General features: G+C 44.5%; 1 protein-coding gene across 5 annotated transcripts in view; it reads right to left on the reverse strand.

Annotated features, from left to right (window-relative positions):
* Tenm4 (teneurin transmembrane protein 4) overlaps positions 1-16143 on the reverse strand; it is a 375231-nt gene that overhangs the window by 125500 nt on the left and 233588 nt on the right. For all 5 annotated transcript variants that reach the window (XM_026387278.2, XM_026387277.2, XM_026387274.2 and 2 more), the window contains 3 exons: positions 9288-9389; positions 7155-7349; positions 1455-1655 (listed from right to left, as the gene is read on the reverse strand). In XM_026387278.2, the coding sequence (XP_026243063.2) occupies positions 1455-1655; positions 7155-7349; positions 9288-9389 (498 nt within the window). The remainder of the gene's footprint in view (positions 1-1454; positions 1656-7154; positions 7350-9287; positions 9390-16143) is intronic.

Below are 16143 nucleotides of genomic sequence, written 5' to 3' on the forward strand. Positions count from 1 at the left end.
GGTGCAAGTCACAGTTATAGACCTGTCATAAATTAGCTTTGTGGCCATATAATGAACTATACAAGCCAGCGTAGCTTTAAGAGGATCATTTATTATATTGCCATAAACAGAGCTATATAAAAAGAATTATTCCTGAGACTCTGCACATCTGTGCTCACAATCATGTCTTTATGTGAGCTTTGCAAACAAGGATAAAAGTCCAATTTAGACTGTTACTGAATGTCAGTTCTCTGTTCAATGGGGAAAGGCGATTCAAAGTATTCCAAAGGTGTGAACGCCAAAGGTCTCAGCCATCTTTCCTGATAACAACCAGAACTGTTAATCCACACCATAATGAGCTAATTTAAGCCTCACATTGTTTTAACAGTGTGGAGTGGTGAGGAAGGTGATTTAGAGCAGAAGAGCCTAGTTGGAGATGCTATCACTCTCTAGCTGAGTGTCCTGGGGCAGGATTACTTAAAAATTCTCTGAGCCTGAGCTTCTTTATCACTTTATTTTTCTTTGTTTGTTTGTGGTCTCCCCTCTCCTCTTCCCAGAATTCAAGCTCTGGGAAGGTAGGGATGTCCTAGGCTCTTTATCCTCTCTGACTAGAAGAGTACCTGGCACAAATAGATGTTCAAAAAGTATTCACTGGTTAAAGTGTCGTGTAAATTGGTAAAACAGGCATGAGGATTCCTTTCTCACAGGGATTTTGTGTGGTTTAAGTGTGATATTGGATGTGGACTCAACCTACTATGTACCAATACTATGGTAAGTGAATCATGTATGTTCTTAATCCTCTTTGGAAGAGTCTATAAATCATAGCACTTATAACAGAAGGATGCCAATAGCATTACCCTTTGAACTTGATATGTATAAATTCTGTGGGGAGCCAGAAACTGCAATCAAGAGCACATTCAATCCTGGCTTAAATCATTCATTCATTCATCAGTATTTCTGATGAATGGGTCAGGCCCGTGCTGAGTCCTAGGGCTTAACCATGAACAGGAATGTTTGCTGCATCCATGGAACCTAGCATCCAGTTGAGCATCTGACCAAAGGCAGGTGGGGGCCAGATCACAGAGAACCCTAAAACCCACCATGACCTTAGACTTTATTCTGGGAAATAGGTGAAACCAAAGTGTGTGGCATCTGGGGCAGGGGCCACTCTTACCCCTTGCCCCATGGCTCTTGCCTAGGAACTTTCCCATAGTCTTGCCCAGGGAAAATAGTCCTGTGTGAGAGAGGGATCTTTAAGAAACATATCTAGAATTACAGGCACTATTGCTAATGTTGATAAAGAATACTGTTTTGAATCTCAAATTCACCTCTATGGAAGAAACAATTGTGATTTTTGAAACTTCTGCCCATCTAAGAGAAGAGGTTAACCACTGATCAGAACTGAATGGGTAACATATCATAGTGGGAAGCCCCTCCCTCCACCCACACCCTGTGCCCCTTCTTCCCACATTTACCAATAGAACAGTCGTGTCCAGTCCAGCTTGGGTCACAGCTGCAAAGCCCGGTGTCTGGGAGGAAGGTCCCATGGCCTGAGCACTGGTCCAAGCAGGTGGCCCTGGGTGTCTCGCAGTTGGTGCCTCCCCATCCCACAGAGCAGTGGCACTCGCCTCTCACGCAGACACCGCGGCCTGAACATGTGGGGTCCATGCAGTCCACTGTGATGAGGAGGAGAGGGGACACAAATAAGCATCTTGCAGCAAGGTTGAGGGTTCTGTCAGCAAACGCGCAGCTAGAAGGACACCATATCCCATGGAGATGCCTCTTGTGGTAAAGAGCAGTACTTTAGCAAAGCTTGGTCCCCAACTCTCAGTGACGGACCATTTATCTCTTCGAGGCTGTTTCCTCAACTGTGAAGTTTGGACACAAATTCTACTTCTTGGTTTAGGAGGTGGACCAAGTATAACCTCATATCAAGCATCAATATAGCACCCAGTGACACCCCCTCTGCATTATCCATAATAATCGAAAGGATAGAGGATAAGATTTTGCTTTGTTCATTTCTGATTCTCACCTCCTAGAATAGTGCTCAGCACCTGTGAGGTTCTCAACAACTCTATACAACAAACTTTTGCTGTTTACTACTTTATAATGCAATTTTATTTATGTGAGCATGAAATTAAAATAGATTCCTTAATTTAAACAAGAATTTATTTTGCAACTAAATCCTATTTGATTTCAACATCTCCCCCAAATTCTTGGGGCTTGCCTGAAGGTGACATTTGATTGAGTTTTTAGGATTACAAATGCTGACTTTGTGAAGCTTCTCCTCTGTGGTGAGTGAGCTAGAAAGCTACAGCTCCCAGCCAGCAGCCCCTACAAGGCTTCAGGGGCCCCAAGGCAAGGGGTTTCAAGAGACAGATGCAGAAAAGGGGAAGGGGAAGGAAGACTAGTATTGTGGGTCACCTGCTTTGTGTCTGCACTATATTAAGTGCTTTATCTACACTATCAGATTCAGTTCTCTCAATAACCCAATAAGGAACACATGAGGAAAACAGGCTCAGAGGGGTAACTAATTTATGTTAGGTCACATAGCTAAATCCTGCCAAAGATAAATTTTTTTCCCCATTTTTTAAAATTGTGGCAAAATATAAGACTAGACTTACCACTTTAATCATTGTTAAGTGTGCAGTTCAGTGGAATTAAGGACATTCACATTGTTCTGCAACTACTAACCACCAGCCATCTCCAGAACATTTTTTTAATCTCATAAAAAAGAAGCTCTGTACTCATTAAACAAATCCATATTTCTCTTTTCCCTCAGCCCCTGGCAACCACCATGCTACTTTCTGTCTCTGAATTTGGCTACACCAGGTATCTCATGCAAGTGATATCATATGGTATTTATCTTTTATTGATTTATTTCACTTGATATGTTGTTGAGGTTCACCACTGTTGTGGTGTGTGCCTGAATTTCTTTGCTTTTTGAGGCTTAATAATATTCCATCGCCCTATATGTGCTACATTTGGTTTATCAATTCATCCATGTGGGTTGCTTCCACCTTTTAGCCACTGTGAATAATAGGCTATGAACGTGTGGCATCAGGGATCTCTTTGAGTTCCTGCTTTCATTTTGTTTGAGCATATCCCCAGAAGAGAAATTTCTGGATCATATGGTAATTCAATTTTTAATTTTTTGAGGAACCAACACACTGTTTTCTACAGTAATTCTAATATTTTAGATTTCTCCCAATAATGTTCAAGGATTACAATTTCTCCACATTCAGAAAAGAATTTGAAGGTATGTCTTTCTGTTTCTGAAGCCAATGATATTTCTATTAAGGGCTCTACCAAAATCAAAAGAGACCCTGATCTTCCACAAATCACTGCGTAGAGAAAGCAGAAGGGTTAGAGAATTGACCTCTGTGGTTCCAGTTCAGGTGGAGAGTACAAAAGGTAGCAGAGTGAAGACAGAATTGATAAAGGACGTTGGCCCATAAAAAGTTGTTAGGTCTGCCTTTTGCTCTAGGGAGGAAGGGGATTCTATTCATTTTGTGACAGAGAGGACATGTGTCCTGGTAGGGACCCAACATAGAGCTGCTGGAGATTGGAGGGTTTCCAGTACTCACTTCCTCCTTCCAGGAGCTCCTGAGGAAGTCCTACACTGCAAAGGAAAGAACCTAGCATCTGGCCTCTGAGGACTAAGAGTCAAGGATTAGGGGGAAAATGAACTGGTTCTATGTCCATGATCGAGGGACATACCTGCTCTGATCTTCCCAACTAAAAGCAGGTATGGTAAAAATACACACCTCTCAGGTTGCTGTAAGGTCCAAATGACATTGAGGACTTGAAAGGACTTGTATAAACTAAGTAGCTTTAAACTACTGAAGCATAGAGAAGCTAAATAGCTTGCCCAAGATCACACTGTAGTACACAGGAATTTCCACTGGAATCATTCTTTCAAGGTCTAGGCCTCTTGCTATTTTCTGTTACAATCTTACTCATTTCGAAACTGCATACTGCATATATACTTACATAAATGCAGGAAGTGGTTTAAAAATAGAATTCAAAACAAAACTTGAAAGAAATAGGCAATGTGGAGAATTAATAAAGCTAAATGAAGGCAAAGACCCTCTTCCCTTGCAGTCTCTGGACACCATTTAGTAATGGTTAAAACATGACCTGTTGGAGCTCCTAGTAATTAAAAATAATGAAATAATAACAGTGATAAATTCTCATGACCTGCCTCAGATCTCAGAACCTCAGAAGGATTATTCTGGCCCATTAGGTTACTCTGATAATTCCCTAGATCCAGAGAGTTTTCCAATTTGACAGGAAACAACTCAGCAATTCCTACCCCAAGGCCTATAAAGGTATTTCCCATTCTGTGAGTGCTGGACCTCAGCTTCGGGTTGAAGTGGCCTCTGAGAATCCCAGGGCACCCTCCAGGTGGAACCTATAAATCTACACTGTTAGAGACCAGGCCAAGAGGGTGTCCAGTGTAGCAGGAGGCTCTTGGCATCACAGTCCTGTTCTTGCCCTGTTGCAATGAGTCTGAAGGGACCCAGGAACCAGCAAAGTGAATCCCACGCTCCCAGCAGAGAACAAAGACCAGGAGGAACTGAGGAGAGGCCTTCATCTCTGCAGGTCAACTGGGTAAAGTGAGCGTAGGGCAAGAGGGGGGGTTAGAAAGAGGCTTGCGAGGCCGGAAGGGAGCAGCTCCAGGGATCCTTGACGGACTGGCAGTGGTCCAGCAGGATGGATGCTGTCCCTGTGTTCTGTTGATCCTAACCTGAGGGCCATTATCTATGCCACAACGATGCTCTGCCACAGAGGTCATGGGAAGACTAGATCTGCCCCTTCCTGGGCCTTTGGGGTGGTAGCAACCCCAGTATGGAGCCAAAGCTGCCTTCCTCCCATCATGCTGGGACAACATCTGAGCATTAGTTACTTCACAGGGAGCTGTGCATGGCCTGAGAAGAACCAGCAGGCAAAGGGTGGGAGCACAGGATGGAAGAGAGGGTAACACTCATAGGGAGGTGGGCTGACTTGGTTTAGAAGAGGGTCTGACTTAGTTTCTTCTTAGAAGGCATATTCACAGTTACATTTTTTCCCCTTCCCACTGCAGAGCTTGCCATTTGAGCCAGGATTCCTAGCAGAAGCTTAGCCCATTAATGAAATGATGAGGCCTGCATGACTAGGCTACAGACAAAACCCATTCCCCCAAATGTTCCACGCTCCAGTGACCACACAAGCAATTAGACACCTTCAGGACCAAGAACTCAGCTTCTCGCTTTTCACTGCAAAAGATCTAAGTTTGTTCTCTTCTGCCCCTCCCCCACCCCTTCCAAGCGTCCTGCTGGCTCAGTTCAAGCTTTAAAAAATACGGGGCAATAAACTTCAGAAGAAGGAAGAGAGAGAAAAAAGTAAGCTTGTTAGCTGATGTTTTATAAACACAGTTAGCACAGAGCTGGGGGAGGAGGGGGAGGAGGAGGAGGAAGGCCCAAGAAAACCCTATTATAAACACAGGACTATGTAATGACGCCTTGCCAGAGAAAGAAATAATAAAGGGAATCAGTCCCAGATGGGCCTCTTCAGAAGAGAAAGCAGGAGTAAAAAAAAGCATTTCTTTTCAAATAGATAACGTAAATCAAAGTTCTGAACAACATTTTTCTCTTTGTAAATAACCCTGCGGCTCTGAGGCACCGTCTAGTACAGCTTTTCTGGGGATAGACACGTTCCCCTCCTGAGCCCACATTATGCAGATGGGGATGGGGTGGAATCTCCTTTGTGTCTCCTGTTCCTTCTCAGGGTGTCCACCTCAAGTGTCCAAAAGGAAAGGGAGAGCAGAGGAAGGTCCCTAATTCTCGGGCTAAGAAAGCCAGCTTCCTTTGTTCTAGGGGCTGGTGCCTCCTCCCAAACAGCCCCAGTCACTCCCACTGATGAATGCCCAGCCCTTCTTGGGGAAGAAGGGGTGCATGAAGCCTGTCTCAATCCTTTCCTGTACCCTATCTTTGGAAAAGGGCCTGTTAGTACTCTCTTTCTTTTAAGAGAAAATAATGCCCTATGAGGAGCTTCTCTGTCAAATACCAAATGGGTTTAGAAGGCCAGCTCTCCTCGGAGTCTCTGGCATGGGCAGGGGAAGGGGCCAGGGTGCTACATGGTGGTGAACAGGTGGTAACCACAGTGCACAGCATCGGTCATTAACTGCAAATGGCAAAGTCCCTCTGTCTCAAAAGACCTTGGGTGAAATGAGTGGGTAAAACAGGAACTGCGCTTCATTTGTCCCCAGGATAATCCTAACAATAAAAAGCCACATTTATGAAGCATTTACTATGTGTCAGACCCTGAGCTAAGTGGTTTTCATGGGTCATTTAATTTGATCTTCACAATGGCCCTCTGAGGAAGGTATTCCCATTTTATAGATGAAGGAACAGAGGCAAGTGAGTACAGAGCCAAACTCAAACATATATGTGATTTCAGAATATGCAGTCATAAAAGCTCCTCCATGTTGCTTGTGAGTGAGACTCCTCCTATTGTCTGGAAATCCAAAGGAGAAGACCTAGGCTGAATCCATTGGTCAGATTTTGATCATGGGAAGGTCACTGCCCTTCCCTGGGTCTCAGTTTCTTCATTTATAAAACAAAAATATTCATCCGGCTCACTCAGTTAGATTTTCCAGAAAAAATCTAAATGTCATTTTTAAATCCATCTTTGATTTACTTAGCCACACATTTGCTTTATGAAGGAGAAAGGCATGCTCATGAGCACCAACGAGTCTTATGTGAACACATGCATGCACCCAGTAACACACACATACAGGAGTATGATAAAGGCAGACAGAGTGTGAAGTCTGAGGTAGAAATTGACTTGAGAAATGGAGATAGGAAAGAGCAAATGAGCTTAGAGGGGAGTGGAAAGAACTTGGGCTGTGGAGCCAGAATGACTGGGCCAAACCCAGTTCTGCCACTGAACAGTCGAGCAAACTCCTAATGGGGTTTGACATTAGGTGTTAGGAGGCTTCTAGCACAGAACCTTGATATGACAAATGGGCAGTAAGTGACAGCCCTTGTCCCCTTTGTGGACCATTACAGATGCTGGTGGACTTCTAGCATCAAGGGCAGAGGTCACAGGGAGGTTGGGAGGCTTCCTCTTAGCACTGTGTACTGGCCTCTATTTCAGAGGAGAGACCTACAGCTGTCAATGGCATGTCCTACCTTCCTCGCAGCTCTCGCCCTTGTAACCAGGGTTGCAGATGCAGGTGCCCATGATGCAGGTGCCATGGTTGCTGCAGGCCACGTCGATACACTGGTTGGTGGGCACATCGCACTCGGCACCCTTCCAGCCGCTGTGGCACAGGCACCTGCCCTTCATGTACTGGCCATTTCCGCTACAGAGCACAGGGCAGGAGGCTGGGGAGACAGTGCCAGAAGCCTGGCATGAGTCATTGTTCAGCATTCCCAACTTTGCCACACATCTGATAGGCAGACATGTGCCCGTCACGTTTCTTTTGCTTTATTTCTCTCCAGGTTAGACACATCTGGAATTGTAGGTGAAAGCTCGAGGTGCAGGGCCCCCAGTGCTGCTGCCCACTGAATGAGGCTTTCTCCATCCCTTTCCTATTGCTGGTGTGGTCCCGGGGCTGCTGGGAAGCTCAGACAGGAAGCTGCAGTCTGCTTCTTGTTCTCCCTGGAAAAGGCAGTGGCTGGGCCCCTTGCTAGTCTGAATCTCTCCTCCAATGCTCTCCTTCTAATAGCACTCCATTTTCCCTTCCCCACACCTCATCTGCAGCACCACTTACTGCTGTCTTTAACCCAGCAAACCCCTGCTTCCCTTGTCTTTTAGGCCTCCACTCCAGTCCCATACACCACTGCCCCCTTGAGAGAAGAGCTGGGCCCAACTTGGCTCTTTAAAGTATTATCTTTCCATTCTGCCTCTTAGCGTAAAGGGTTTTGTGATCATCTCTACAAAGGACACTATATAAAAATAAATTATATTGCATTGTGCTATAAGTACTTGCCAGTCTTACCAAGATACAGTAAGGCTGTTTTATACATGACTCTTAAACTTTAAGTGCATATGGGATGAGACAGTAATTCTTGTTAGGAGGAATGACTCATCTCTCTCTGTATTACCTTCCCCTGGCCCCACCTGACTCCTTTCCCTTTTAAAGCACTCAGCAGGTAATGACTGTGCTTCCTGGGGCTGCCAGCTCTGCTGCCTCAAATGGAGTCTATTTCACATTAGCTAAAATAAGCAGAACCCTCAAAGTGACATCGTGGCACAGTATTTGCCGAGCCATGTTCCCTGAGCCTGGGAAACCATCTCTGCTTTCCACTCATAAACAACTCCATCAGCCTCAGAACTTGGGTCCAAGGCTGCCTTGTCTGGAAACCCCTCCTGGGCTGATCCTTCTCCCTTCCAAGCAGAGCCGGTCCGCTTTAACCTTGCTGTCATGTTTTACTTATTACGGTGCTGCTTCGCCATTGTCCATTTGCTTGTCTAACTCCCAGGATAGACTGGGAGCTCCCAGGGCTGGGCCTTGTTTCATGTTGTAAACACAGTGACCAGCAAAGGACCAAATCCCAAATGGGTGTGAAGCCAATGGCTGCTGTATGAGTGAAGTGGTGGAAAAACAGCAGAGGAGGCCGTTTCAGCTTCCCAAGGGGAGGACCAAATGCTCAGGACTACAGGCCTCCTTTGGCATTTTCCCTGTTCATTCTTCCAGGACAGAAATGAATACCAAAAGCACAAGGCAGGTTGTGAGTAGCCTTTAAAACTCTCTCCGTAGTGGTTTTCATCAGCACCGCATGTGCTTAAATATTAGGCAACAGCAGGGCCGTGTGGAGTGTGGAGAGGAGAAGCTTGGCCTCCCAGGTCCTTCCCTGGTGGTCTCAACTAAGATTCTCCCTGCACTGTCAGAAGGTCTGAACAGAGCCACTCCCCAGGCTCCCCATCCACAGGCCTGAGAGAAATCACACTCTTCACAGTGAAGAGAAACTTCAAAGATGCTTGGGAAGAGCTGATCACTCCTCTAAAGGGGAAATGAGCTTTGTAAAAGAACCCCCGCTGCTACTCTGCCTGCTCCAATAAGGGACACTAAATTCACTGTGGCTGCCCCTGTACGATCCCTCCCTTCCTGACCATTCACGTAGCCCACAGTGTTATCCACAGCGGATAACAATGGTGGACAGGATTCCATTGAAGGGCTTCTGAAGAATGACCCTAGGGAGCCTTTCTTGGGCACACCATGGGGTGTCCTCGAGTTCTGTAGTTTGTCTGAGAAGTGGAACCTGAGCTTCCCAAAGGGTCTTGGGAGCAGAAACCAAGAGCCCCACCACAGTGCTCACCTCTGCCGCAGTCGGGGCCTAGAAACCCCAGGAAGCAGTGGCAGGTCCCCGAGATGCAGTCACCATTGCCATAGCAGTTGCTGGGGCAGTTGTCCACCGATTCTGGAGGGAGAAAAGAGGAGGTAAGTTGAAAACAGATAAGAGCCCAGAAGCATGCCTCAGGTGACCCAAGACCCATGTACTTGAGCAATTTGTGTCCAGTCACCGGAAGGAACCAGTGGAGTTAAAATTATGCTCTTTTTACACTTATTGAGGTACACCTCAATTCACATTGTGTTCTGAAAAATGTCTCCCCGAACCAAGTTTTTATGAATCAACTTTGACTCAACCAATGCATTAGAAGGTCTTTATCTAAAAGCCATTGGGAGAAAACGGTTTAGCCTGTGAGCGGCGGTCAGTTTTGGAGTGGGGTTCCTGGGTGAGTATACTTTTCAGTGTTTTACATTATTCCCATGGTAGGCTGATATTCCACTCATTTGTTTTTCCATAAAGCTGCTGGGAATTTGCAAATCTCTTTTTCTTCCTGTGATTTTCCATCTATCTACCCAGATCCCCACCACCCATCACTGTGGCCTTTCAGCTCTCCTCTTGCTCCTTACCCTGCTTTATTCCCCTGGCAACCTGAGTGATCTCCCTGAGATAAACCTAATCCTGCCACTCTCCTGCTTAAAACCCTTCAAAGGCCCCCCACTGGGCCAGATGGAAAATTGAGCTTTTTCAAAAAACACAGACATTTTCCTCCCTATTCTCTTTTGTGTCCCCAGAACCTATCATGCTTACCTTTTGTAGGAATGTTACTTTCCCTAACTCTTCCTAATATCTTTGACATATACCTCTGTGTGATATGCGAAGGAAACACAGAATTAATCGCAGAAAGATTTTAATAAAAAATTAGGCAATGTTCTGTAGCTCTAGTTAGTAAACCTATTATTGAGAATCTGCTTATTTGGAACAGCTCATTTCTCAATGAACTGGATGCAGAACAAAGCAAAGAAGCAATTGTATACAGAACGCCTTCTTTGTGCCACATATTTCTACAAATCTGTCTCATTGCACCAAGTCTGACAAGTCCCTATGTATTGTTATTCATATCTTACTTGAAAAATTAAAAAAAAGCAGCTGAGAGAGATGAAGTGACCTGCTGACAGCCATAGATGCTAAGGCACCGAGGCAGGATTTGAAATCAGGCTCCTGGACTCCAAGTCTGGTCTCCTTCCCTGATACAAGGCCATCTGGGCCATGAGGGAACTTACTGCACATCAGACACCAGGGGGATGTACTGAGCAGGCTCATGGGACAATGAGGCTGGTCCTGAAGGCATCGAGGGAACCTCTAGAAGGGTAGAGGATTCTGGGACTTTCAGAGCTGGAAGGATTCCAAGAGACCATCCACCCCAGTGCTTTTATTTAACAGAGAAAGAAACTGAGACCTGGAGGAAGGGCAGTGACTTCCCTGAGGTCATTGAGTGGTTCAGGAGAGTGGAATTTGAAAGCAGAGGAAAAGGTTGGTCAGGCAGATGGAGCTAAGGATGCAAACTGCTGTCTCTGGTCACAATGATCAGCCACGATGCCAAGACTGAGGCCTTTGTTCAAGGAGATGTTGGTGCATCTGACACAAGTCTTGCCTGTAAGAAATGTGCAGCCTAACTAAACAGCCTGGGCAGCAGCATGGGGGCAGAGGAAAAGCTCCACCCGGAGGTAAGGAAACCTGGTATGGGGTTCGTACTTCTAGGGCCATGCTCTGTGACCTAAATCGGCTTCCTTCCACTCTCTGGGCCTCAACTTTCTCATCTGTAAGATGAAGGTGATGGCAGAGAGAATTTCTGTTCTAAAATTCCAAGAGTCCATCATTAATTAAGAGATGACTGTGAAGAAGGGGCATCAAGGTTTTAAATGGGGGTAGCGAGTTAAGGGCAGGACAGTGGCAGCTGGAATGGGGGCAAAATCAGCCCCATTCAGCCTCCAAATCAGCCAGAAGGATGGGCTTGAAGGATGGTATGGTGATGGATAGGTGGCAGAGGGGGCATTTACAGCACTGTTGCACTTTTAAGAAAGGCCTTTCCCCAAGATCTTCCAGGAGCAATTTGGAAAAGATTTCAAAAGTTCAGAAAAATAGTCCAAATGTGTGGTTCCTTTTGTGAGTCGGAAATTTCATTCAATGGAGTGAACAAGAACATGAGATCAAACCCAATTGTGGCCTCATTTCAAGGCAAGTGGTCTGGGTTCTGCCAGTGTGAGGCTTACAGGTGCCTATCTGCTCTCCACCAGCTTTGAATGGAAGAATCCGTGTTCCTGGATGTTTAAATTGGTAGTGGCTTCTTGTTTTTACAAAACCATTCAGAAGTTTCATTTTGAATAGTGTGTTTTGTTTTCATTTTTCCCACAGTACTGGGATTGAACGCAGGGGGGCTTTCCTATTGAGCTACATCTCCAGCCCTTTTTAGTTTTAATTTTGAGGCAGGGTCTCATTAAGTTGCTTAGATCCTTGCTAAGTTGCTGAGACTGGCCTGCTTGAATGTCCTTTTTGAAAATAAGAATGTTAGCCGGGCGCAGTGGCACATGTCTATGATCCAAGTGACTCAGGAGGCTGAGGCAAGAGAATTGCAAGTTCAAGGCCAGCCTCAGCAGTTTAGCAAGAAACTGAGCAACTTAGTGAGAACTTGTCTCAAAAAAAAAAAAAATGCTGAAATGTCTGAAATGTGGTTAAGTACTCCTGGATTCAATAGTAGGTACCAAAAAAAAAAAAAAAAAGTTGAGTCTGGGGCTGCATCACTGGATCTTTCTTGACCAAGATCTTTCTTGATCTTTCATTTCACTTGCTCCTCCCACACATCTCTGATTAGCAACCTCTATTCCTTCTTCCAAATCCAATTCAAATGCCATCTCCTTTGAAAGGTCTTCCTGGCAGCTTAAACAAGCTGAGCTATACACAGAACTCTTTTTCTCACTCCTATTAAGTACCATATAGTTGACTTGTTGGCTGAACTGCTTGAGGATAGAAACAGGGCTTATTCATTTGTGTGTTTACCCTGGTATACAAAAGGTTCTCAGTAAATGTTTATTGCTATTGCTGAAAGAATTCAACTAGATGCTCTTCCAGATCCCTCCCAGATCCAAAATTATATGGTTCAGTCCTTCTCAAACCCAAAGTTATAAAATATGTCTCTTAATAAGATCACTTTAGTTACCAGTTGCATTTTTAACATGATCAACTGCAGATAAATGTTACATATGTTCTAGATTCTGATTTATGAAGTCTGCAAGATACAAACCTGCTTGTCATCTGTCCCCAAAGCCTCAGAGTGAAAAAGTGAGGAAATACATTTTCTGAGACTAAGCATAGTGCTGGCTGCTGCATGTGACAGAATGGACACCTGCATGCTACCAAACTCCCCCTGAGCTGTTGGTATCAGAGAAAGCAGAAGTTTCAGAAGACATAAAAGGTGTGAAATAATTTTCAGATGGCAAAAAGAAATGGAAGGGAGAGAATTTGGGGAATATTTTCTTTTAATGAAATGTTTACGTATATAGTTTTTCTTCTGTTTGGAGGGATTTCAGCAACTTGAGATCCATTGGGATCCCACACATAATGAGTCTCCACTGACCAGATATCTCTATGCTAAACTCTAGGGCAGAAGTGACACTCTAAGTGGCTTGGGAAAAGTGTGAATTTTACTAGATAAATACGTTGCATGTTCCCAATTAGTGTGTGGGAGTTTCTACCCCCTGTGCCCACACTCACACAGCAGATGCTTTCAATTAGTGAAAGGTGTACCTTTAGATATGCTTGGCTCTGATTAAAAATTCAGTTGCCTATGAGTAACTGATTTTCATAGTTGGGTGTGTGCTATGTTGGAAAATGGGGACTATTTTCTTTTCCAGCTTTTGTTTTTCTATCATAGCAGTGGGCCTGTGTAGGAAATTTCATTTTGAATAACGTGTTTTTCCTTCCACCAGTTTTGGGATGCAGAGTTTAATGTATCCTTAGCGTACTCTCTGGACACGTGTTGAGCTGGTGAGTTCTATGGATGTGGAACCCAGTGTTGCTGGAAATACAAAGGGCATGTGCAGAAGGAAGGAGGACAATGATGCTCCTTCACGGAGGAGTCACGGGAGTCAGAAAACCACACAGGCCTTGGGGAACCACTAGAATGCCCATTTTGTCTGTTCACCACGATTGATCAGAAATGAATCATTAGCTTGGCTCTGAGAGGGTGAAAGGTGATCAGAACCGATACTTAAGTCCTCTGGAATCTAGGATTAATGCCTGCGAAATCAGGCAGCATTTGTTGTCTTTGGCTTTTCTCTTCTGAAATGCCACATAGGTAAACCCCCTGGAGGACAACTGCCTTGTGGTACTGCACAGAGGTAGTAATATTGGGTAAGGAGAGGTGGCCTTCTCAATCAGCTCGCATGCCTGGGCACACCTCCACCTGCCTCTTGTCTGGTTTGAGCAGTAAAACACTATGGTCATGGGAGCTTGGTGTTGGACCTCAGCACCAGAGCCAGCAGCAATCAGCTGTATGAGTGAGGGCAAGTTCCCCTCACCAGCCTCAGGCCTTCCTTCCTGACTTCTCAACACCTCCTGTATGTCTTATTCCCTCGTGATGTGTCCAAGCTTATGGAAGCCTGTGTTTACTACCTACAATTCCTTCCTGTTTCTGTTGTTTTTCCTTCAATGGTGAGAATGGATGTTAGAAACTCTTTGGGAGCCTTTGGTTGAAGAACCAAGGCCCACCTATTGCCCAACAGTCATCCACTTACTAAAGCCTCCTTCTGGCTGCTCTGCAGGGGGATGGAGGTTAATGCTACAAATGAGATGGAACTTGAATTCCCCGACAGCCAACTGGGTACCTGAATATTCCCACCTTGACTCCAGCTAGTGAACCTTATACTTTAGGTTACATCTATTACACCCCCTCTGTTCCTAATATACAAGGACTTGGTTTATTATTAGCAACCAAAAGGAAAGATGGACACAATCTAGGTATCAGAGCTAGGATTTAATTCTACAACTTGAGGTTGAGAGGAGCACAACAGAAACCCTCATGTTCCCTCAAATGGAACTATGAGGATATAATCATGTACTCTAATTTAACCCTTATAATAATTGAAAAAACTAGGTATCTTGGTCACCATTTTAGTCTCAGAAGGAGACTGAGAGCTGAAGTCACTTTCTCGAGGTCACATAGTTGATAAGGGTGGATCTGGTAAGTGAACTACATCCTACCTGCAGCCAGGTGTGTGCTATATGGCCTGGACCTAAGTTTGAGCTCTGGAGCTAGGCGGTCTCTTGTTGGCTATGCATCTTTGGACAAAATGTCTATACACGTCACTCTCCTCATCTGTGAAATCACAGCACCCACCTCAGAGAGCTGTTATAAAGAGAAAACAGGGTAATGCTGTGCATATAAAGAAGTTGGCCCAGGACCTGCCAATTATTCTTTTGGTTTAAAGTAAGGGTCACACATGCCTTCTATTTGTGAACTAAAATAACACACTAACTTGGCCTAATGAATCCAAACAAGGAAATGTGGGTTACTGGGGGTAAACATACACACATATACACACAAAACACATAGAAAATCCCCATGGTAAAAACAGGAAAGCAAACACACAATGTTCCTAATGTGAAAGGGGCAGGGTGTTTAGACAAATTTTCTCCTGGGGAAAGTACTGTCAAAGCAAATTAAACCTGTTGTCTTCCTGAAGCCCTATCCCAAGCAGACTCATGCCAACATCTAAAAGAACTCTCTTCCCTCTGCCCTCTAGATTGGCACTGGGCAGATGCCAGGTGCTGGAAAGCTGTTCCATGGCCTGTGAGGTGTCAGTCCCTGTAGGTGCCCCAGCTTTCTCTGCAGATGAAGGGCCTTTAGTCTGAAACCATGAGGTCAATGCAATGACAAAAAGTTGACAAAGCCCCTGACAGTGTGGGCTTGAAGCCAGTTCTGCACTGGCATTTGAACTGGGAGATCTGTTTTCAATCATACTCAGAAGTCTACCAAGCACTACTAAGAGCAGCTCTCAGGAGGGGTCTAGGAAAAAGATTGTTCCCTTGATTGCATTTGGTCCTGGTTCTTTGTTAATGATTTCTCTGTGGGAAAACAGAATTCTACCAGTAAGACTGAGAGCTCCCTGAAGACAGGCATCCTATCTGAAGAGTCTGATGAGGGAAAAACACAACCAAGTACTCAGTGGTACTTATTGTATTGGTAACTAAACTCTTATTTCCTTTTCCTGTATTTTTAAATGTTCAATGCTTAAAATGAAGACAATGATAGGAAGTTCAACTTTGCATTGAACTTTTAGATCATATTTAGGAGTTCAGAAGTTCACATCTGGGAGCCACATTTAAGAGACTGATAAGATAAACTACAGCATGTTCATTGAAGGACAACCAGAAAGATAAGTGAACTTGAAGCCACATTTCAAATAATGAATTCTGGAAGGAATTGGGAATTTTGCTTATTACCAAGGGAGTATGACCTCTGTCTTAAAATATATGAAAGACTATTACATGAAATGAGAATCAGACTTTGTTCTATGACCCTAATAGTTTGACCTAGGTTCAATGAATAAGTACTACAGTCCTTGGGAAATAGACTTGGGTTGAAATAAAAAATAACTTCATCATATTCAGAGCAGAAAGCCACTTCCTATGTGGGGTTGCATTCTACTTGTATGTATACATCTGTCTAAATATTGTAAAATGCTTGCGGGCAGGAAATGTTCAATCCATCTTTGAATCTAGTGCTAAGGGTATTTTCCTTGAGCAAAGCATCTCGGAAACTAAATGTTTGTTAGTTGAAGGACTAAATAAATGGAACGGGTAATCTACAAGGTCATGCATTACAAGT

Source organism: Urocitellus parryii, chromosome 4 (genome assembly GCF_045843805.1).
Source record: "Urocitellus parryii isolate mUroPar1 chromosome 4, mUroPar1.hap1, whole genome shotgun sequence".
Lineage (NCBI taxonomy): Eukaryota > Metazoa > Chordata > Mammalia > Rodentia > Sciuridae > Urocitellus > Urocitellus parryii.